The 24,729-nt window shown below is 41.1% G+C and overlaps 2 protein-coding genes across 5 annotated transcripts; one reads left to right on the top strand and one right to left on the bottom strand.

The window, feature by feature from the left end:
- Positions 1-372: 372 nt before the first annotated feature.
- wnt1 (wingless-type MMTV integration site family, member 1) lies at positions 373-3,809 on the top strand. Its single transcript, XM_063463213.2, has 4 exons — positions 373-473; positions 2,491-2,744; positions 2,944-3,209; positions 3,318-3,809. The coding sequence occupies exons 1-4, from the start codon at positions 373-375 to the stop codon at positions 3,807-3,809; spliced, it is 1,113 nt and encodes a 370-aa protein (XP_063319283.1).
- A 4,600-nt stretch (positions 3,810-8,409) lies between these two features.
- On the bottom strand, positions 8,410-24,233 carry ikzf4 (IKAROS family zinc finger 4). 4 transcript variants are annotated; one of them, XM_063463972.1, is made up of 9 exons: positions 24,129-24,233; positions 22,568-22,622; positions 22,362-22,469; positions 21,946-22,248; positions 21,648-21,815; positions 20,642-20,794; positions 20,361-20,492; positions 19,259-20,109; positions 8,410-8,508 (listed from the first exon to the last, which is right to left on the bottom strand). In XM_063463972.1, exons 2-8 carry the CDS (start codon positions 22,605-22,607, stop codon positions 19,289-19,291), a joined length of 1,725 nt encoding a protein of 574 aa, XP_063320042.1. In that variant the 5' UTR covers positions 22,608-22,622; positions 24,129-24,233; the 3' UTR covers positions 8,410-8,508; positions 19,259-19,288. The 4 variants fall into 4 exon arrangements, with proteins under 4 accessions (XP_063320042.1, XP_063320039.1, XP_063320043.1 ...); XM_063463969.1 differs by lacking the exon at positions 8,410-8,508 and having other exon boundaries at positions 17,484-20,109; XM_063463973.1 differs by lacking the exon at positions 8,410-8,508 and having other exon boundaries at positions 17,484-20,109; positions 24,099-24,226.
- Positions 24,234-24,729: the final 496 nt, after the last annotated feature.

Raw genomic sequence — 24,729 nt, forward strand, 5'->3', positions numbered from 1 at the left:
GCAGTAGCATCCTGCCCGGACACCTCACAGCAACCTGTCTCCACTCAAGAGCCATTTAAGTTAATTAGGACTTGCCGGCGTCTCTCACCTTTCAAGTCCTCTCCTTGGATTGTGGCGTGGTGAGTATATCCACCTTGGAACCTGCTCATTTTCAAAACTCAGAACTCAAAACTTGATCATTAAGATAAAAGTGACACAGTATGTTTGCATGTTTGAAACAAGAAACAAAAGGTGTTGTATTTTCTTGTTTTTTCATATATATATATATATATATATATATATATATATATATATATATATATATATATATATATATATATATATATCACCAAATAATGACATTCTCCTCCTCATTTTTGAACTGAAGTCACGATGAGGAGTCTGGCGCTGCTGTTAGGGGTGAAAGCCGCTTGCATCCTCTTGGTGTCTTCGCTCTCGGGCACAGGGGCAGTCAACAACAGCGGCCGGTGGTGGTGAGTTGAGCAGATACTGATGATGCACTAATCGCGTTATGCCACTGGAAAACCTCATCCGCAAAGTTAAGTGCCAGCTTATAGGAGCCCTCTGGAAAAAAGGGCGCTTTATTGAGTTGCCACATTTCGTGCAGCTTGATCGAAATAATGCGTTGGTTTTGGAGCCGCTCGCAGCTTCTGTTTGAAAAAAAGAAAAAGAAAAAAAGAGCAACCATATAGGATTGATGCTTAAAGCTTCCAGGTTGCTCTATACGTGAGCTAAACAGCCCCCAAAAAATTTAGGGTGTTTTTTTTCCGTCTTTAATTTATTGTGCCTCCAGTGAAATTAACCACAGCACACAGTTTAACAATAAAATAATTACATAATAATTACAGTTTAGCATTTTTATTTGCGGTTGATTTAATTCCCTCTCTCTCGGTTTTTCTCTGGCTCCTTTTTTGGACACTGCGGTTTGAACACGAGACAAGATTTTTCAGTCCAGTGTGGAATAAATTGAATATGGATTTAGTTCATAGCTGAAGGAGTCCTATATATATAGAGGGGTTCTTTTTATTTGTTTTTTGTTTCTTGTTTTCCGGGGACACGTTGATCTAATACTGGATATAGTTAAGCGATCATAAATTTGCGGCAACGGTACAGAATTTTGATTTTTAAAACCAAAATAAAACCGGATCTGTATAGCTTCGCACATTTTCTTGTTTTTAACAAAAAACTGTGGGTTAGGGTTTGTTGAGGTAACGATTCAACAAAAGGTTTTTGCGGTTTTATTAGATGGACAAGGTTTTCGCAAAGTGGCAGTGCGCTTTCAAGCATTTGAAATCTCAGTTGGCATCCAAAAGACGCCTAGAAAGCACACATAAACACACACACACACACACACACCGCTGACTTTGGGAATTAAGAAAATATTCAGAAGATGAGATTATTATTTAAGTTCCCAGGCCTCTCACCGCACCACTGTCTGGGTCAACCCTCTAACAGGCCCAGGCTCGCCCGCTTTTCCGGATGATAATGCTGAACAGCAAAACGCCGCCAATACACGACACATGAATGAAAAATGTTGACACATAAACCACAGAAAATACCAAATAAAGTGGATAATTTCACAGCCTGTGTGCTGAAACGCTAAAAATGTTCTAAAACCATCAAAATGGGTGCATTTAAACCCCGTTCAGTGATCTAAGATTTGGATAAAGCTGAAGACGCACAGGTGCCACGTTTGGGCACAAATATGGACAGGACACTTAAAAAAAAAAGCAAAAAAAAAAGAAGCAACATCTCTCTCTCTCTCTCTCTCTCCCTCTCTCTATGCTATAGTAATAAATAATTACAGTTATTTGTTTTTATATGCTGTGGATGACATTTAGCATAGCAGCATTTTTTATAGCTTTTTAAATATTTGGCACAGAGGAGTGTTTAAAGGCCTACATCTTAATGACATTTTGACAGAATGGACATATTTTTAGCTGAAGTTGCACCTTAAATCACATTTGGAGGAACCTTGTATGCTTATCTTTAATGTGATTTAACATATATGTAGGGAATCTTAACTGTCAAGCTAATAACATTAATTTGATACTACACAGATAAGAAATCATTAAGGTGTGTCCTGAACTGTCTATTATTGTAATCCTTTATTATTATTATTATTATTATAACATAATGGATCCTGAGTATTTAGCAGACAAATGTGCTTACATATTCTAATTGTGAAACTGACAAGTAATCGCAGCCGGTCCAAGTTTTTATGAAGACATAAAAATAGCTTCATGTTATCTGCCAAGAGTGAACTATACACTGTTAGTCAGAGACAAAGTGTCTTCTCATGATCTTGGAACTGAATGTGAGACTCTGTTTATTACTTTAGCACATAATGAAAACTGTAATTTCAAAGGAGCAACACTCATTTGATGCCAAGAGCCATCAGTTAATGAGTTTAGAGGGTCACCTAAGGAGCTTCATGCATGAACTGCCAGCTCCTTGACTCTGAATTCAATTGTCCTTATGTTGCACCAGGGGTATTGTCAATGTGGCTTCCTCGTCCAACCTCCTCACCAATTCCAAGAACGTGCAGTTGGTCCTGGACCCAAGCCTGGCCCTTCTGAGCCGTCGCCAGCGCCGGCTGATTCGGCAGAATCCTGGCATCTTGCATGCCATCGCCGCTGGACTGCACACTGCCATAAAGGAGTGCAAGTGGCAGTTCCGCAACCGCCGCTGGAACTGCCCGACCACCCACAGTCCAGCAGTTTTTGGCAAAATTGTCAATCGTGGTGAGCCCCTCTTGTCTTTCTCACCAGGAAATATTTGGACAATTTTGGACAGGATGTAACAGAATCTCTTGTACGCATTTGAAAGGCTTTGTCTGTAAATGATTTCCAATTTTGGGCAAAAAAGAAAAAAAAAAGGCAAATATAAAGTCCAAAACGCTGGATATGGTTCTGATGGGAAGTTTTTATGTTGTTTCTTCAGGTTGCCGAGAGACCGCATTTGTATTTGCCATTACCAGCGCAGGAGTGACCCACGCTGTGGCTCGTTCCTGCTCAGAGGGGGCCATTGAGACGTGCACATGCGATTATCGCCGCCGAGGTCCTGGAGGACCAGACTGGCACTGGGGGGGCTGCAGTGACAATGTGGATTTTGGCCGGATGTTCAGCCGTGAGTTTGTGGACTCCAGTGAGAGGGGCAGAGATCTGCGCTACCTCACAAACCTGCACAATAACGAAGCTGGCAGGATGGTAAGACTTGCTTTACTCGTCTACTAAGACTGTTTGTCCGAGTTCTACTTGAAATGAATGTATTAATGAGTGAGATATCATGAGTAATCTTTGGTCTTCCTTTCTCAGACTGTGTCATCAGAGATGCGTCAGGAATGCAAGTGCCATGGCATGTCTGGCTCCTGCACAGTGCGCACCTGTTGGATGCGCCTGCCCAGCTTCCGCACAGTGGGAGACTTTCTTAAGGACCGGTTTGATGGCGCATCCAGAGTTGTTTATGCCAACAAGGGCAGCAACCGTGCCTCTCACCGAGCCGATCCACGCCATCTAGAGCCTGAAAACCCAGCTCACAAACCCCCTTCGTCTATGGATCTTGTCTATTATGAGAAATCACCCAACTTCTGCTCCTACAATGGCAAAACTGGCACTCTGGGAACATCGGGGAGAACGTGCAACAGCTCTTCTCCGGGCCTGGATGGCTGTGAGCTGCTATGCTGCGGACGTGGGTTTAAGTCCCGGACTGAGAGCGTGACTGAACGCTGCCACTGCACATTCCACTGGTGCTGTCATGTCAGTTGTCTGAACTGCACCAGTACAAGGACGTTACATCAGTGTCTATGATCAAACATGGGCACCTAGGCAAAGACTTAGGAATATACAAGGAGCAAAGAAGAACATAGGTAGCTGGTTGAGAAAGCCACTAGCACTCATGTGCTTTAAGATGTTAGGCTGAAGCTGGAAAAGGTTCAAGGCGGGTAAACTAATACAGGGAAATTCTGGCACAAAAATTCAATCAGTGTTTTTAAACTTAGGAGAAAGGGAAAAGCACAAGTATGTGAACAGGGTATAGAAGGAGTGTATGTCTTACTCTTTAATACTTAACCTTAAGTAAATTAACACTACAACAATACTTGTAGAATGGGAATTGTCCCTCAAGTGTTTACATGCTAGATAAATAGGAGTAAATGGACAAAAGGATGTGGTGGAGAATTGATCGTTGTAACCAGGTACCACTAGGGCCTTGTTTTTCCCCAACAAAGGGCAGAAACTGGACACAATGTTTCACAGATGTTTCTGTGGCCACAGAGCCACAAACATATGCTCTCATAAACTGGCGAGGACCTCTAACAAGAGGAAGCTTATTTAAAAAAAAAAGAAAAAGAAATCTGTGTTTTGTTTTCTCTTGCTGAAGTTTGGCGTCCCTCCCATGAAACTGGCTGAAGTTTATCTCCCTGGATGGGATATCTGTTCCATGCTTGTGTACTTAGGAATTGTATGCAACCCAACCACTTCTAGTTTCCCTGCCACATTTGCCCATTTTGTTTAGATTTATCTAGATCTGAATTCACCTCAGCCACATGTACCACTCCAGCTTGCAACAGGATGGTCCTTATTTTACATGACTAGGAGCAGGGAGCACAGAAACCAAGTGAGTGAATCTTAGTGAGGCAATGTAATTTGAATGTATTATCAATACACTGAATATCACGACGTGATTTAAGCAAATCTGAGGGATCAATACGGAAAATATCATAAAACACTAATAAAACAATGAATAGAAATGTGACCAGTATACAAATTTCCCACAAATGCATGCATGAAGGATTAAAATATTGCAGGTTAAAGTAGGCAAATGGTGCGTTGTTGTTGTTTTTTTTTAAGTTAGGTTGAATGAAAATATTTTAAAGAATACAGACTAAAAAACAAACAAACTGTGTATCAGCTAAGAGGACCAAAATCTGTAAATATTAAAATATCTGATTATATTTATAAAGATGTCACTTGTATGTTTTCTAAATGATTTATGTGCCTGTCAGTGGCTGGAGAATATGCTATCATTAGAGTCAGGTCAGAGGATGTTTTCATCTTTTGGCTCTTTCTATGTAGGTGTAATGTAGCGGATTTAAAAAAAAAAAAAAAACTCTTGATAGAAAAAGACTGTTATCACTTCTTTGCTTATTTTCTGTAAAAAAAACACTCATGTTTGGTCATGCACTGAATATTTCCTTCTTTTTTTTTTTTACTAGTGTAAATATATAAAATATTTATTTCTGAGGATTTTTATACTGTTCTAGAGAGTAAGAGAATACTTTTTTTTTAGATTTTAATCAAAAGACTTAGGTTCCAGTTGGTTTTGTACTGTACGATAGAACAATAAAGTCTATATTTTCAATTAAGCTGCCCTTGTGAATGTGTCAACATTACAACCATTATGTGTGTTGTGTTTGCTGTATTCGAGAGAGTTTTGACTATGGACCGAGCCAACATATAAGCCTGTCCCTGGGTGTCCTTTGCTTAATCCTATTACCACCACCAAAGCAGCCTCTTTCTCCAGCTCCACAAAACATCCCTGCATCTGTGCTACCAACCACAGAGACAGACTGTTTATCTGCCCACATACCTTATTTTATACAGTATATGAGTTGCTACATTTGCTTAAGGCCTGAAAGAAATATGAAAAACTTCAACACCTGGCAATGTAGCTAACCACAGGAGTTTGGAAAGCATCACACTTCTCAGTTCACCACAGAGAAGGAGCAATCAGGGTCATCCAGAAAGGGCAGAGTGGAGGAAAAGCAGTAACATGCAGGGATGAGAGTGCTTCTGAATTAGCGTCGTATTACAGTGTTGATTTAACAGGGGTTCGTGGGCTTGTGGCATAAAATTAGAGAAAACATTATAAAAAAATAAGAAGAGAATGGCTACAATATTAGATAAAGTTGACGGTTTACTTATCTGGAAGAACAGATCAGAGTGAACAGAACTAAAATACTGCAAATTCAGAAGTAAAGTGAGGAAATGTCTATAAATACAAAAAAACAACAAAAAACTAAAGTGATTAGAAAAAACGTTGTTGACCTATACATAAGTAAAGCTCTGTCTTCTATCACTGGAAAACAGGGGTTAACACACCAGAACATGATATGGCTTACTGTGTAATAACTGACAAACTGAGAGAAAAGTCAGGAGCTGACGAAGTGAAAACACACGCAAAACGAGGCAAATCTGGCTGGAAAGAGAAATAATCAGCAATCATGGGCAGACAGAAACAATAGAAAGTAAAAGTGGTTGATTTTTTTTTTTTTCAGAGTTCAAATCCCAGGCATGAGAGTGAGGTGGGAGAGTTGGTGGAGAGTGAAGTGGAGGGGGCGCTGCCTGTGGGAGTGCTAAGGAGTCAGTGATAATTAGCTCAATTAGTGACAAAGGCAGTGTAATAAATACCGACTTAGTGTCTGGGTCCCTGCTGGCCTCTCCCTGCGCAGCCTGCGATGTGGCTCTAGCCTGACGGACAATTCATTAAACTGACAAAATACCCCACCGTCCAGGCGTGACGCAGCGAGTTAGCCCCCTACAGGCCCAGCTCATTGTTCTAATTGTCTGGCCTGGAGTCACTTTGTGGCCGCCTCCTCTTTCACCCACCCCGCCTTCACACTCTGCCTTCAGAAAACCCATGGAGTTAATGCCACTACCTTACTCTGCAAGTAGGTGATCGGCAGGTTGGAAAAAAAACAGTAAGAGTTCCTTGGGGTGGGGCTGCTGGGAGGGGGGGGGCGGTGGGTAGGCAGTGGGATTAGCGAATGGAGGTTGCCTGGGAGTGCTGGGAGCAGCACTGATCGGAATGTAGGAGAGATGAGTCCAGAAGCTCGGATGTGGGACAAAGCGAGAGTTAATAAGGAAAGATTGAAGGGGCTGGCGACAATGGGCTGCCACCCGAGTCGAGATGAAATTGCTTCCGAGGATTATTGGGAGAGGGTGTGAGCGTTGTAGGGTTTTTGTGTGAGTATGAGTTTAGTTGGGTATTTGTGTGTTTGTGCTTCAGTGTGTGTGCAGGGGTAGGGGGAGCGCTGGATTGATGGCTGCCCCTCTGGTTGGGGAGCAGGGGACCAAGGAAGGCTAACCGGCTGTTCCCACAGTCTGTTCTGCTGTAGCCACCTTTGACACACGGAGCTGTCAGGCGGCAAGCAGGCAGCTATGGTGTATGGTATGGTGAGAGGGGCACAAACAAAAACAACAGCTCCACTACACAAAAGTCACTTGCTTTATGGAAGGCCAGTGGAGAAGCGCAGACTTGGAGGAGGGAAGGAGGACAGGAATGTGTGACAGGGAGGATTAAAAAAGAAAAAAAAAAGAAATAGAGATGGTACAAAATTGTACGGTTGAGTCCCATTTTGGTTTTGGTTCCTGCCAGCTACTGTTTTGCCAATATCTGGAGATAATAATAACGCACTGACATCCAGTCGCAGCCTGCTCATAAGTGAGATACGTGGTGCATGGAAATGTTAGTTCCTTTACACTTTGTTCCCGTGGCTTGCTCATGGTTACTTTTCCCGTCGCTGTAAATTCGCTTTCTATTTTTTATGAGAAAAAAAAAGTATCTCTGGGTAGTATCATAACAGGCCACAGCAGGCTAAAGGGTGAAGGTTAATGGGGCAATTTTGCTAATTATGTAACTCGACAACGAGAATTAAAAAACCACGCTGCCTGCAACTGACCTGACAGCCACGAGAAATGCTTTTCACGTGCACAAATCCAGCAAGCAGGTCACATGCAAGAAACATTGCATACTGAAGGCACAGCAGCTTTATATTAAAATTCCTGCTACAGCTAGGAAAAATGTTTGGCCTGTTGGGTGGAGTTGGCTGTTAATTCGAAGGCAGCATGATAAATAATTTATAATTGGGGTTGGGCTACGGCACTGAATGAAAGGCTGTTTACAGTGCTTGTGATTGACAGTGCGGTGTGGCATGAGTCTGGCACGCAGTAGCGATTTGATTTCTGTGCTCGCTCCATGTCTCATTGTAATCCTAGCATTCAATTATGGGTCAATTTTAAATTAATTTGGGGCATTGTTATTATAGGAACACCCATATCAAGCTTGTGTAATAATCAGAAGAATTGAGTTTGGTGCCATTAGGTGACCACAGGGGTATTATGTAACAAGATGTGCATTTACAGCTTCGTCACTTGGATATTAAATAAAGAACTCAAACTTGCAGAAAACTACCAAGTGGATTAATAGCGGTCAGTGTAGTGGGTCAAATTTACTCAGATTCAATTCAGGATTCTAGGAAGTGATAAAAAAAAAAAGAGCATGCGTGTGCGCATGTGTTAAGTTTGTGCACACAGTCGAGCCAGTGTGTGCGCGTGTGTGGGTGTGTGGATGGCAGCTGGGAGGCAGACACGGTCCAGGAGAAGAATCATCCCCTAGCAACTGACCTTTTCGCCAGATGGCAGCTCCGGAGTAACAGCCACCCAGCATCACAATGGCCGTGGCCTCCTAACATCTCCATCACTTCATCATCTTCTGGCCTTCCACAACCTGTCACACAGGAGAGGAGGGAAGGTTAGATTCACCCCAGCAAATATACAAGCTCGAGCGTCCAGTTTGTGCGTCTCCTCTCGCTTCAGTTCCAAAAAGTTCCAAAACATCGGTTTGAGCCTGCGTTCGCTTGTTCCCATGTTTCTGGGGTGTGCGGTGGGCCAGTGGAAGGCATGAGAAGAGGACTGATTTAGGAGAGACACAGCGAACGCTCACTGCTGTCCGCAAACCTTCAGACACTCTGAAACCACTGTTTTCCGTTGTTGGGTTTTGTGCACATAGTGAATCAGGGTGGGAATGTGGACAGACCACTCGACCATGGTGAGCAATCAGTATGATGTCTGTGGTCAGGCTCAGTGCCCCTATGGAGTGAGATGGAGAACTAGCCCTGCAGTTAAGGTGGGAGGGATATAACTGTGCAGCATGTATATATATATATTTATATACACACACACATATATATATATATGTGTGTGTATATAAAAGTGTATTGGGGTCTGTGTGTGTTTAATAGGCCAGCACTCTTCACACGTGTATAAAAATGTTTTCAATTGCGGCCTCCTGCATATGAACACACATGAATGAATGTGCTTGGGGTGATAATATATTTTGAGCTATCATCACGCTCACACGCATACGCACACTGCAGGGCCTCTGGATTGTCTTGGCTTGATGGCTTTTTCTCTGCTGGCCCATTTTTTGTTGATATTAAATTCTTTGCTAAACCTCAAAACTCCTGAGACGAAAACTTCACCACCATGGAACATCACCTCTAACTAAACACCAAAAAGTGTCCCTAAGTTAATCTAAACCACTGACATGCCAGCTTTAGGTACCATTTGAAATGCACAGGCAATGATTCGGTGAGAAGGATTATGGAAGAAGAAAAAGTAAAACTCTCTAGTTACACATCTGTGAATGGTTAACCTGGCAAAGCCAGATATGTGACAACAAACAGATAAAGTGCCATGTCAGACTGTGTCCCACTGAAATTAAGCGTTTCAGATGGAAAACTGTGCGTCAGAGTGCGACTTTAAACCGCGCCGTACTCCAGGGGAGACAATATGCTAGCAAACACTGTAAGAGCTCCCGTAAACAGAGCCGTAATGATAGGGAAAGACTTTGGGAAAGGACAACCAACAGTAGAATATGTTTACAGACATCTGACAATGTACGGGTACAGCGCAGCAACATTTCAGCTCTGAGATCCACATGAAACATGAGCACAAACTGTGGTGGAATCCATGTGACACAACATGAGCCTGTGCATAATTTCACCTGTCAGCATGGATGAAGCACACATTCACTTAAATTAAATAGACAAGCCAGTAATAAACTTCACCGAGATGTGTCTGGCTACGCTGAACGTTAACACTTCTCCTCATCCAAACGTATCTTCGCGAAACTGTCCGCTGCTGAATTTCTTTTACTTGCCTAAGTGCGAGATCAATGAAATCTGAGTGACCACAGCACGGATGGAGTAATTTACTGCTCTTCACTTAACCAGTAAAGATGAGTCAGCTTGTTTTATTGTCTGCAGGCCATTGTCTGAGGCCCAGCATGGCCTCATTTGAATCAATAAACAACACTGAGACATTTTTGACGGCATGTGCTAATTATCTCTGTTCTAGTAATACTCTTGGGGACAAAAAGAAGAAGTGCCCTGCTTTTGGTTTTAATTCCGAGCTGTGTTTTACAGCGACAGTGGGCGAGCGCTCCAGCACTGACACAGCAGCAGAGGAATGTTTATTTGCTGCAGTTTAGGAGCTGGGTGGCTTGCAGGAACTATGACACATTCCTGTGTCACCGGCTATCCCGCTCACAGACACACTTTGACATTCACACATTGGCGCCCCATGTGTTCATTCACAGCTTCATACAGAGACATAGACACACACAACTATTCCTTGCCATTGTGTTTTACCCACGTCAATAAAACGTGGCACCTCTGGATTTTGAAAGCGTGCCCAATCTGCATGCTCATTCACTTACTACTTAGTATGACATGCCTTACTAGGCCTAACACTTCCCCTGTGTGTAACAGAATGCATGTGTGGCAGTCATACAGTGACTTGAAGATGAATTATTCACAGCTTACTTCAGCGCTACAGGGGACCGCTGCCCACAAAGTCTGCTAGCGTGCACGTGTTTGTGTTACGTGTATGTGTGCACTTTGGTGTTTGTGTGGCTGGCTGAGCGCACCTCTCCATCTTTCCCTCTGCAGTCCTATCCATTATCCCCAGCATCTGGCAGCCAAAGCCTGTAAAGAAGACATTTCTCTTGGCAAGTGTTTTTTAAAGGCAGTGACACAGGGGACAGCCAACCACAGGAGCCACACATCTTCCAATCTACATTCATACTGAGAACTGCTTGCATAAGAGAACCGCCCCAGTCTCCTTCTCTTGCTCTCACTCGAAACAAACGCACACACACACACATTCTCTCATCGTGTCACACTTAAAACACACACAAGATACTACTCCCACCCGCTTCTGTCTCTCTGCAATATATTCACCCAACCTTTGAGGTCTAATCACTTCCAGAGCCACAGCTATCCTACAAAATGTGCCAGCAACCTTTCAATACTTTTTACACTCTGAAAAGGTCCTCGGGGGCTTTTAAATGCATATCATTTTATTGCTGATTGTAACGTGTGGGCCGGCTATTTGGTTTAGAGACATTAAATATCGCATCTTCGTGACATGCAATACCCAAGGTGCAAATTTAAATGAAGATAATTGAGCTTTAAATGTCATCGTTTGGCATGAAAGGGCCCTGAACCAACAACGCCGTCTTGAAGAGGTGAATATTGAAAGAATAATTACACCCTGAGAACACCTGAATGTGACCTTGCTCGACACTCATCTGCTCCATAAACACATTCTTAGCATAAGTGAAATGGCACAATAAGAGCATTAATTAATACCACATGCATCTTGTCGCCTGTTGAGGGTACAGCTGCAGTGAGGAGCTTCTCTGAACAGCAAGCATGTGGGAAGACACTTTTGCTTTACTTGGCGCTAGTCGCAATGTTTTCTGGCATCTGGATCTTTTAGAACACAAATGGGTGTGTTAGCTTGATAGAATAATGATTCTGATTTTGATAGGCTACCAGCTACCCATCTTTCTTGCAAACAGATGATTCTGATCATAAATCTTCTGGGATAGAAACAGCTTTGTTTGACAGCAGCTTGATTCACTTTTTAGAAGATGGATGACTTATGAAAACCTGCAAGTCAGGTGAATTGCTGTTTTCCCTACACACTAGCCTAAGTTTAAATCTGTGGAAGTGTACTTCATATCCGCCTGAAGATAAACATATCTGCCTGAAGAAACTGAACCAGTACTCTTGACCTATCGTGTCTCTGAGGTGATTCTGTGGATAGGATGCTCTGTGATTGTAACAAAATAAAAGAAAAAAAACTTGATGGTTTTCTTATGATTTGTTCAACGTGAATGCACAGATGTCAAATGTGACTGCTGATCACATCCTGGGTTAGAATACATGTCTGAACTAGTCTTTGAAATGAACCTCTGCACTGAGGCACAATGTGAGAAAGCTAAGAATAACATGTCTTTGTGCATGTCTTTTTTTTCTTTTTTTTAGTGCTGTGTATATATAGGTCATCTGTTATGACGAATGCTTTAAGACAGTACCGTTAAGGAACAAAAGCCATTCTAATCATGTAAGCATCAATGAGCTGTGCCGACCTGGAAATTGATAAATGCTGCCATCTAGTGACGACATTTCCAAATTACAAGCTTTAATTTGGTTTGTTCAATTAACTTGATAATATTCTGATAATATAACTTGCCTGACACTTAAACTTGCTGGTACCAGGTTGGACCCCCTTTAACCTTTAGAACTACCTTAGATTTTCACAGCATATATTCAACAGTGGAAAACTAAAGGCGTTTTTTCCCACGTTGACTTGATAGCATCATGTCAATGAAGCTGTCGTTGACATGATGAGAGAGATTTCCTGCACATCCATGTTGGCAATCTCCTGTTCCACCACATCCCAAAGATGCGCTACTGAACGCAGATCTGGTGACTCTAAAGCGTATTTGAGTACAGTGAGATGATTTGAACTTTAACATCTTATCCTACTTGAAGCGGCAATTAGAAGGTGGGTACAGTGTGGCCATAAAGGGATGGACATAGTCAGCAACAACAAGGCTCATCAAGATTTTTCCAATCTTCTACCGTCCAATTTTGGCGGGTCCGTGTGAATTGTAGTCTCAGTTTCCTGTTCTTAGCTGACATGAGAGGCACATAGTGTGGTCTTCTGCTGCTGTAGCCCATCTACTTCAAGGACTGACTTTTGCATTCAGAGATGCTCTTCTGCATAGATAGATAGATAGAAAGATATTTAATTTATCCTAAAATTAATTTTAATATAAATTGGATAGTCTACAATAAAAATAAGACTACAGTGTGAGGTAGCGCAGAATTTTATATACAACAGTGATCAATCTAGCAATGAATGCTTGGATTTGTAGTGCAAATGGTCATCATAAATAATATGTACTTTATACATCCCAGAAAGACAACCAGGAAGGTTTGATACAGAAAGGTGTGTTCACCTGTCACAACAAGGACACCTGTTGTACAGCTTCACAGAGAACAGGAGGACTGGTTCTCTGAAGAATTCTTAATGGCAGCCAGGAAACATAAATCTGAGAGAGAGTAAACTGCTGCCTCAGTAATGTGGAATGGAGTGGGTGTGGTGTGATGGAGAGCAGTTTGTTCAGTGACCTCCTGTCTCTCGCCGACTCAAACACCCCCAGATTCTGGTCAGTTATGATTCCAGTCTCGTTGATTAGTTTTTTCATCTGCTGGCATCTCTGGCACTGTTGCTGCACCCACAGCAGACAGCAGTGAAATACTCACTACCACAGACTGGTGGAAGATCTCCAGTATCTTGTTTCACGCATTGAGCCTCCCCAGAAAATAGAGTCTGGTCATCCTCTTCTTGTACACAGCATCACGGCTGGCCCTCCAGTCCACCTTGTCATTCAATGAACTCCCAAATACCTGTAGCTGTCCACTGTTTCCACCTCGTCAGCCATGTTTTTAATGGGCTTAGTCACATTTTTTCCTCCAGGGAGTCAACCACCATCTCCTTCATCTTACAGACATTCAGAAGGAGGTGATTTCATTCAGGAGACAGGACTGTCTCTATAGTGCTAACCAACTTAACCACAAAAGTGATAATTAATGGGTATGAAGTTAGCTATTAGCTAACAGAACAGTATCCAAAATGTCTTTATGACTGTGAAAAGAGCAGGCTAAAACAGACAAAGTGAAAACGTAAATAAATCAGTAGGATGACTTATTTAGCTGTAAACCATTCATATCTATTAAAAGAGGGGTTGTTAATTTAAACCTGAAGTGCCCGAAGCTCCTTCTCCTTGGAGAACTGCTACAGTCTGCACCAGCCGGTTATGCTAAGGTAAGCTAGTAACCTTCCTGGAAGCAGCTTTAAAACACAAAATGTCATCCCAAGTAGATCACGTTTTTTGCAGATAGTTAACACAAACTGTCTGCAAGGTATCTCCAAAATGAGCTCACTCTGAGATCAGCTCAGTTTTATAAAGCAGAGATGTTTAGCTAGATAATAATTCATATTCAGCTGCACTGTCAAACAATAACAATAAAAGTAACAAAAATAAAGGTTAGACTAATTAATATTCGCATTTATATTAATTAATTAGTCATCGTGTTGTTAACACAGATTAATTATGTGTCTGAATTATATGTATTATATAAATAATGCAATAAAAATGACGGAAATGCAATAGACAGCTGTAGTGATTTACTGGAAGTGTGTAAGGTGGGTAAAAACGTGATAAATAACCATAATAGAGAATCAAATGACAGTGCTGACTGAAAACTTCCTGTTGAAGACAGGTGGCATTTCTTTGTAAATTCACTATAAGGCAGAGTACTCGCTCAAGTATTGTAAGCAGACTGTTTTCTCAGAATTGTACTGCACACCACAGATATATGATGTTTTTCAAGTAATTTTCCATAAAGAGCTTGTGCACTGATGCACGGAAGCATTTTTGATGAAATCAAAACCATTTTTAAAGCATTCAAAATACTGCGCTTGGTTAGTGGACATGATGATGTAGTATTTATCTTTTCCATTTAAAAGCTGAAGATTACAAAACTAATGAGAGGATAACTAAGAAGTGGTTTTGAACTGCACATGCAGTCAAGGGTTAAAGTGACAAAAACTCCACCTGTCAATAATGACACTCTGCACTCTTCTTCAACATAACAACTGCCTTCATCAGAGAGTTTATGGGTGCAATGACATTTGCCTTTTTTTTTGTTGTTCTGCTTTTATAGCAATATCCCTCAGTATATAGAGAGCTTTGCAGTTTTTATATAAAATAATAACTTATATTAACTTGTATAACTTAATCAGTACACATCAGAGCATAATCTATTTAAGTTAAAAGATAACTTACCAACAATAAGTTCAAATCTTGTTTATTACTTTTAACATTAGTTTACAGAAAAACATCTATACAAAACATTAACTAAGGGATTATTTAATCCTTTGCACTTAAACGTTTTTTGACACACATACTGATTGTTTGTGTCATGTTATTATTTGTATAGTTATAGTGTCGACTTTGGCTTTTATTTAAGTAAAAATTCTGTTTCAGCTGCACCTGGAATTTGTATGTGAAAGCAGCCAAAATAGATTTTCCTTCTGCAAAGGACAGAAAAGGTTAAAACTAACCTGAAACAGGAAAAGCAAAGAGCTGCGATATGGGCGCAAAGGTCACATGAGGAGAGAGCAGTAATGTTTAAGGTTATCCCTGCTTAAACCTGCTGCAGGTGTGCTTTAAACAAAAAATACACTGCTTACCCTATGAAGGCAGAAAAAAAACAGAAAAAAGTGCCATGTATTGGATTTTAAATCTAAAATATTCAACTTTTTGTGTCATGTAGTAATATTAAAAACACGTGTTTGAGGGTTAATCTACTCTGTAATGTACAATATAATGCACCTCCTGTGCTGCTAAACTAATAAAACATTACAATTATAATTATATAAATAAATTATTGTTCTTTCTATCCACATGTTTTTGTAACACCTGGGTTATACAATTTTAAGTGATGCTCGTGTTTGATGCTGATTAAAATTGATGGTCCTTTACTTTACAATCCAAACAGACTGATTTGTCCTTTTTCCCAAATTTTGAATGTTAACACTCTTCATCAGAGCTTGTGGCTTCTTGCAAGATGTCATATTGTATATTCTGTCATTTTCATCAGTCATTCAGTCAAGCTAAATGATCAGATTCCCCGCCAATAGTAGACCAATAAAATATTACCATTAGGCTAATACGTGGAGGTTCTATTGTGTGAACTACAGCTGATAAAGTAAGAATTCAATATTTGCTTTAGCTGTTGCTATAATTAGATTTTTCTACTGTCTAGATTTTGTTTTATGCAGACAGTGATCGCAAAATCACATAAGCCCTTCCTGCATTAATAACTTTGTACATCGTACAGATTACTAGAAGTAATTTCTGTGCTGTCTGTTGCCTAAAATGTAAAATGGACTGATGAAACTTGCTGTGTATATTAAAATACGAAAAGGCAGGCATGACACCTATTTCAGTATAATTGTTAAATGAATAATTCTACAGTATCTCTTGATCAGTTAAAACAAGTGTGTCTGAATAGTCGTCTGAGGCCACGGCACCTGACCTGCAGAGCAACGAAGTTCACCTTTTTTTAAAAGTCAGCTTAAGACGTGTCTGTTTACTCGAGTACAATGTATTTGTAACCTGTTTGTACCAGTTCTGCTTAATGCATATTACATTTCTGCCTTTTCATTCCATTGTCATAAATCCACTTTTATTTATCATGCATATCTTTTTTTTGCTTTAAATTAGAGCAGTTTTTTTATTTATTCCATGTTCTTTTGTTTTTTCTTTCATCTCCCATCGTCTTCTTTTTATTTGATTATTTCTCTGAAAAACACTCTGTGACTGTCTATGAGCGTTATAGAAATAATTATTGCGTGCATCCTTGGATAAATCTATAAAGCGATATCCTGTCAGTCACTGATAAAAATGTTTTTTTGTTTTGTGTTGCATACTTCAGTTGCTCAATTCTAGTCTCCTAGCTTTTGTTCAAATGTGACACCACGAAACACTTCAAAAGCTGGCTTTTAATTTATTTATTTAGAAGCATATGATAAAATTTAGTGCGATGTGAGAAATGTGTTTAAACAACCCAAACTCGCTGTCACAACATAGCCCATTATAGGGCATCTAGTTTTTAGCCCAGGTAGAACAGACACTATATTTAACCTCTGGATCTGTTAAGCGATTGGAAATATTTAAGATCTACAACATCCAAACTCAGACATTGGAATGTCTTTGAAGAATGAAGGCATTTAGTTAAAGCTCAGAAGTTTTGCAAAATGACATCGACGTAGTTAAATTAGTTTAATTAGCCCCCCACACAAACACCCGTTAGAAATAATGAATTAAAGAATTCACATTACAATCTAATTGCATCAAACAATTCTGGAAAGCAACATTTCACCAGCGGATTGCAATTCACTCAAATGGTGAATACACGCCTCAGATTAACATTTAAACTGGTTAATACAAACATATGTAAATCGTGTCAAGTTAAATTGTATTAAAACTACACTGTACATATTCACTAAATGTATTGTATATGTCTAGTATAGTCTGATCTGAATTTGATTTGTATCCAAAAGAACACAGCTGTAATAGATAAAATATTAAACTCGCCACTAGAAAGGATAACGTGTATCTTTGTCATTTTGTAGTTCAAATCTGTATTGTACCATTATTGTTCAAGATTAAAAGAAGATATTCTTGAGAGGAAAAAAGAATGTAAAAATCCCATTTACAATAAATGTAACTTTATTGACAGTAAAAAGTTTTTTAGAATATCGAGGGGCGCGCATTTGTAACTGCAAGAACATCTTTGAAAGCAACATGACTTTTTTTTTTTAAATAATGAGGCAGTTGTACATCTTGAACTTTGAGGTAAAGTGTTTTGTCATGTTACATCATTCACAAAATATTGTATAACATTGAGTCCACACAAGGAGACAAAAACCCATGCCTCACTTTCACTTCTTGAAATTACTTCACATTTCAAAAATAATTCACAATTTAGGTAAAAGCAGAAAATGACAAGCACACATGCTATATTCCATTCACACGCACACACACGTTTCTCTACTTATCAAACCAAGTGCATTTTTAGATTTACTTTTTTTCTCAAACAGTTTCAAGTACATTTTGCTTGCTATTAAAGGAAATCAAGTTAAAACTATGAAGCAGCAAACCCACAATAACAAGTAAGAATACTGAGTTTGGTCTCATTCATGTTCCCAATATTAACATTGTCAGATAACTCACCATACTGTAGCAATAAGGTATTTGGGTGCTATAAAGAAGCAGGAGGTAACATTTCATGGACTTGAGGAATATGCTGGATAAGTTTTGGAATATAGCTGATTAAATACACCAAGGCTGAAACAAACAACACTAAATAGATAACCACAAGTGACAACTGAACATATCCAAAGTGATTCGTTGTTAATTAATTTTTAAATAATTTATTAACTCACTTATATTATGGAAACTGTCTAAAATCTCAGCTTTAACCGCTGAGTGCGAAACCACAAAAGGATGGTTTTAGTTGAACTGATATTTAATTATCAGTCACACAATGCAGCAAACTTGAGTGCAGACCGCTGTAGGACTCTGTAGAAGGCCGGCTTCGTTAGAAATATACTGGCGTTGCAAATTAGAGGACCAGTTGTTGTGAGTAATATGCGATTCATCAGTGCAGTCGAACAATCAAGAACAAAAATTGTAAAAGCCATCAAGTGCTTCAGCAAAGATGTTCATATATAAGCAGGGAACCTAAAAGTGCAATCCTGTATAGGTATAGCACCCTGGGCTATCTCAGTCGGGCTCTTAATGTACACTGCATGGCTCATGGTCTGATCTGCACCAGTCTTCTAAGGCTCACTTTAAAATCCAAAGCCAAAGCCTTTTTAGCTATAATTCAGCCCTGAACTCCCATTTTTGAGTTCATTTCTTCTCCGATTTTCCTTTGAGTTGACTCCACAAACTGTTAAAACCATGCTGTAAACAATATGTATTCCTACAGCAGCGCACCACTGTAGGAGTTAAGGCAATCCCTTTCTGTGCTTTGTCTGTGACCAAAGCTCCTCCTGAACATAGAGGCACAAAGCTCTCAGTGCATATTAAGCGTACCTGACACAATTCACAAAATACCCTCTGCAGCAACAAAAATGAAGCTCTTAGTGCACGCTAAGCAATATATTTCTTAAAATGTACATGCCATGTTTTTCTTAACCGCATCTCCTAAAAGTGCTAACTACTTAAAATCACTTAGGAAAAGATGGCTAGTCAAGATTTTTGAGCACCAGACCCCCCCCTAATTTTTTTTTTCACTTAAGAGGAAATCCCCAAAGAAGGCACTTTTAAAGCAAAACCAGGGGTTTTGCAGTATGATTTGATATGGGAGTGCAATCAATCGTAATTTGTCTCTGCTAAACTTTGACTGGTGCAGTACTAAGTTTCTTCACTCGCGTCTGCCTTGGTACAATAAATTCTCTTACAATAAAATCACACAGGATTTAAAGCAACTGATCTGGTGCAGAACAAACGTGAGCCAACAACTTTATAGAGCAGCAGTCACCTCTCCTCATCCTGCCAGCGTCCCCTCTCCTCAGCCCACCTGGTGCTCTCCACGGCTGATGTGAGATGAGAACTCGTAGCGGTCCTGGCTGCGGTGGCCACAGATGTTGCACTCGAATGGCTGGCGGAAGCCATGGCAGCCCATGTGGATGGTAAACATGACATGGTCCAGAAAGAGGATGCGGCAATGCCGACAGTGGAAGGAGCGCACCTGCCTGCCATCCCGGTCTAACACCTGCACAGTGTCCCTGGAAGAAATGGGTGAGCCAGGGCTCCTCTTTACTATGGTGGGGGGCACAGGACACGCTCTCTCCCACCCTGGGTCCAAGTCTTTGGCCTGGCTGGGGCTGGAAGTGGGATGGCTGCGGGGCAGTGCTGAGGTTTGGTAGTGGAGGTGGTGGTTGTTGGAGGTACTTGTCGGGGCAGCAGCCCTTGTGCTCTGCTCTTCTGCTGTGCTCTCTGTGTCTGTGGAGTCGGGGCAGCCGTTGGGTGAGGTGGTGTGGCTGTGTGCTGTCAGCTGGTCATCGCGGCCTTCACCTGCCTCCCGCACAGCCAGGCTGAGAGACATTGGTGCCAGCCCACCTCCGCCATGGGCCCGAGGGCCATGAGGGGTCACTTTGCTGCCGATGGAGCCCATGACTGTGCGGAGCTCGGACAGGAAGGTGGGATGGAGCTGAGACAGAGCAGGCGATTCGTGGTTCTCACCTTTAGCCCTGGCACAGTGTAGCTGTGAACCGGCTAGCACAGTTGAGTCGCCAACAGACTGTGAAGTCATGAGGTCTCCCTCTTTTTCAGAGCCAGACGACAATTCGTAAGGTGCTTCGGGTGGGTCAAGGTGCATGTGCTTTTCGCCTATGAAAAGAAGAAATATCGGTTGAAGCAAAGCGTCCCCCAAATTGTTAAAAAAAAATATTTGACCAGCTGTCTTGGCACAACTGAATCCCAGTGTCTCCATTTGGCACAAGGATGTAAAACTGCTTAGCTCTTATGAAGCTAAAAATATATGTCACTTGTACTGAAGAAATATAACAAAGATATCCAACAGAATAAGAATAGGCTTACTAATATATTTCTACTTCTACTTCACTCAAAAAAAAACTCACCCAAAAACTTCTGTGGCGTTGACCTCTTACGTTTCGTGATGCTTATAGCCAGTCGATCCACAAACTGGATTTTTTCATTGGTTGGCTGGAGTGCAGGTTTAATAGCTGTCCCCATATTTACTGACTCTTCACCTACAAACAGAAAACATCAGTCAAACATTAATCTATTGCCAAATTATGTGTATAATTATGCTAAGCTGGCATTTACAATATGCATGAAGTCAGAAATTAGTTAGTTTTATGTAACAATAGTGAGTTTTATGTTATATGCCATGTATTACCCTGTGCTGTCTGTGTGTTGACAGCCGCCTTTTGGTCCAGACTCTTTTGATAAGTATGGCAGCGCTCCAGATGTTCCTCCAGTGTGCTTTGTTGCTTGTAGCTGCGGCTACAGTAGCTGCACTTGAAAGGTTTTCCCACCGTCGGAGAAGGAACTGTAATTCAAAGAAAAAAACATTATATTGATTTCATCTAGAATAGCTAATAAGTTGCCATAGCTGGTGGAACTTGTTGAATAAATATAGGACTAATTGTTGTTTATTTATTTATAGTTGGGGGAATTTTTTTGAATGAAAAAAGGGTTTGGATTTCCCCCCTGACTAGCAATTCCTGAAACTGACCTATGTTACTTGACAGAAAAAAACGCCTAAACCTTTACCGCAAGGTTCCACCCTAGTAAGCTGTCGGAAAGAATGACGTCAATTCACTGAAATCCAGTTTGTAATCATCTTTTCTTCGAAAATGAACCTTTTGAGACCTGAGGAGAGCGACCAAGACCTACTGTAACAAGACTGTACTTGAACACCTGTGAATATCTGTTCAAGAGCACCAGCAGGATTTCCTGTTTTGATACTGTTAAATGTCATATTCTGTCATGTGTTTTACAGAAAACTCTCATAAAGACCTATTTCCTCTGAGATAGAAAGAAGGGGGAAATGGACCTTTCTAATAGAGCTCCACTTTTACTGCTTACCTCTGTGTCACACATCGCACGTGTTCACGCTATGGAATCGTATTACTTTGCAGCAACAATAACTAAACAAGTACATTTGTGAAAAAAATCTCTCCATGGACTGTATATGATGTGTTAGGTGCTGTTGTATGGCTATAAAAGCCCAGAGCTCTCAGCTGATTCTGGCTGTTCTCCATGCTATCCATCAGAGTTGTCTGGCCAGATTATGTATGTAGATTCCAAACTGTCCATATGTGATGTGAGTGTAGCACTTGACAATCTGGTTCAAGTGTTAAAGAAGAATAATTTTGCTGTCTGGGAGGTCACTCATTTACCTGCATGTGTGCGCAGATGTCCAGCCAGTGCATCTCTCCGACGGCAAGCGTAATTGCAAACGGGACATTTGAAAGGCTTCTCTCCTGAATGCAATTTAATGTGGCGCAAGAGGTTTCCCTTCTGGGTGAAGGAAGCTCCACACTGGTTACACTGGAATGGTCGCTCCCCTGTGAACACATGGATGGAAAGAGGATGTGAGAGGCAAATCCTACTAGGCATTGCACTCAACTGATACTTGTCTTTCATTTATTTAAAAACTGCCTTGCTGGGAGGGGGGGGGTCTCCTTTTTTTCTTACCTGTGTGGCTACGCTTGTGCACCATCAGCACGTTAGGTCCAATGCAGATCATCCCGCACACCTCACACTGGAGCTTCCCATTGGGCAACCTGATAGGTCCTGGTGAAGCCGAATTTGGACTGGCCATCTCACTGTATAAGCTTGCTCTGTCTCTTCCAGCCCCAGCAAACTCTGCAGTGGCTTCTTCCATGGGGTCTCCCCGGTCATTATTCCCGCCGTCGATCCTCACAGCCTCTTTGTTCTCTGGCTGTGGAGCGCCTGATGACTCGTCATCACTGCACAACTCAACCTTGATGGAGTTTGCTTTGTAAAGAGAGAAGGAGAGGAAGAGATATATATTTACTTACTTATGTAACATGAAAAAGGTATTCTATACAACCGTATGGCTGCAATGTAACAAAGGAATGATAACTAACCACTAAGGGAGCGGTGTGGTGAGGACTGCTGGCTGTTTGGAGATCTCGCAGAAGGGCCCTGCAGCCCGCCATAAAAATCCTGTTCTGTTGATGATTCTCCTCCATTACCTGAAATACAAATATGCCCACGTTATTAAAGTAAACATGAAAGTCTGTAGACAGCACACACCAGCGTACAGTAGTTTTTCCTTTATATCTACAATTACCTTGTGTGTATGAGCGTCCATTGCAGTCATCAGCATTCATTCTCTCACCAGATGCCTACAGAAATACAGTTTAAAGGCAGACTGTAAATACTATGGTTTGCCATTCATAGTTATAATTTCTGAATCAAACAGACTGAAATTGCATTCCCGTAAAAATGCTGTATCACACCTTGGATAATTATATAAAATGTACTTTTACACAACAGCCTGTTGCTTCAAGAATATGGTTCAAAAATAAATAAATAAATGTATGCTTTCTCTAATAAGTTCACTTAAAAAAATGACAAAGTATTATAGTAAACTTCAGGTCTCCCCTACGACGTCTGTATCCTTTCGATTCTTCTCCACCAAGCAAATGACTATGAGAGGCTCCACATTTATGGCCAAGAGAGCTGAAGGAGGAGTTAAAGCTTGCAGAAGTAGAGAGGATAGCTGCCGCGGCTTTAACTATGAGGCATTCCAGTGTGCAACCACAACAAAACTATGTGCCTGATTTGATACTAACAGTGCACTGTATGTATATTATATTACATTACAATGTTGAAGTTATATTGCATTATGCTGTATTACATTGCATTATGTATGAGATACAACATAGTTACAATATTATTTTTTTATTGATGGATCAAGTTTGTCAATTTGCACTTATTATTATGATGATGATGATGATGATGATGATGCAATAGGCTGAATCTATGCCAGGCCTCCATAAAACGATTGTTACACAGCAAATAAAGTGAGGTATGCAGACTACACCAAGACCAGACTACACAGGCGTTGCTGAGTTACAGCGTCTTCAGACATACAGTAGCCTGTGCTCACTGTCATTGACCAGAATAGGCGATGCTTTAACGATGAACACAATTTCAAAGACGAGATAAGCAAAAGCACAAGACGTTCAAGGCTGCACCTTTTTGCTCAAATGGATGACAGCAGTGGACAGAGGAGACTTTGGAGTGATCGTGGATGGAGGGGGGCGGAGACAACACATCACAGGAAAAAAAAAAATTAATATCCTGTCATTGGTCGGGCATGGGGAGCAACAGGCACTGATGCAGCCGGGAGACGCGCCAGTCACACCAGGGCACGGCGATTAAAAAAATAAATAATAAATAAAAGAAAAAGAATAATAGAAAAAATTAAGGGACGCGCACCATTGCCGCCCCTTGCTTTATAAACCTTCCTGCCCCAACCCGAGCGACTATGTGCAATAAAACATATACCTGCATTTACAAATAACTGCCATGGCTCTCCACACGCAGGGTAGCTACTTGTTTTAGCTGCTCGCTGGATTTGCTTAGTTCTGACAACAATCGGCTCGCGGACGGTCGAGACAACAACGAGACACAACGGCAATTTGTTGCAAGAGTTGCGATTGTCCACATCCTCCGCATGAACGCGGCTGTCATCCAACACTGAGCACGTCAAAACTGGCCTGGGCTATACAATGTTTCTCATGAGCCGTTGCTATGGCACCCGACCACACGACAAATGGCATTCACCCTACCAACTACTAAAAAACATGCCGTACCTCCAAATTAACACCGATGGATGGTCTTACCAAGAGCCGCAGCGGAGTCCACGAGCCTCTTCCTTACCTGGCGACCGATCGGTGTTTTCCTTTTAACTGTCTGAATAGCTGTTTGTTTTCCCAGGCGGCGACAGCATCTCCGGGATTTTTTTTTTCTTTTTTTTTTCTTTTTCTTTTTTTCTTTTCTTTTTTTTTTTTTTTTTTTTACCTGGGAATCGGAATCCCAAACAACTTCCGGGCCCATGCTGGGATACAGACCAAATAATTGTACAACAGAGCTCCTGATTCGGTGATTGCCGAATTCATCGATGCGTGTCTTCTTTGCGGAGTTGTGGTCATAATGAGGGTGAAATGTGTGCTTTTAGACTCTGCACTGCAAATTGCTGCTGCGCATGAATATATTTTGTGAAATACTTGCTGCAATACGCTGAGTGACCCTCAAATGTTTAATAAAAAACAAAAAATGGCATATGTAAATATACAGTGCGCCTGTATAAACACTACATGTACACGCGTCTTACAGAAAGCAAGCAGATATTAAAAAAACAGGAGGTGAAAATTGTTATCATGAGGTGGTTTACAATTACACTTCATCTTTAGCCCCAGGAGGTGGCAGCAAACCGCTGCTTGG

The sequence above is a fragment of the Pelmatolapia mariae genome, linkage group LG20 (assembly GCF_036321145.2).
Source record: "Pelmatolapia mariae isolate MD_Pm_ZW linkage group LG20, Pm_UMD_F_2, whole genome shotgun sequence".
NCBI classification, from domain to species: domain Eukaryota; kingdom Metazoa; phylum Chordata; class Actinopteri; order Cichliformes; family Cichlidae; genus Pelmatolapia; species Pelmatolapia mariae.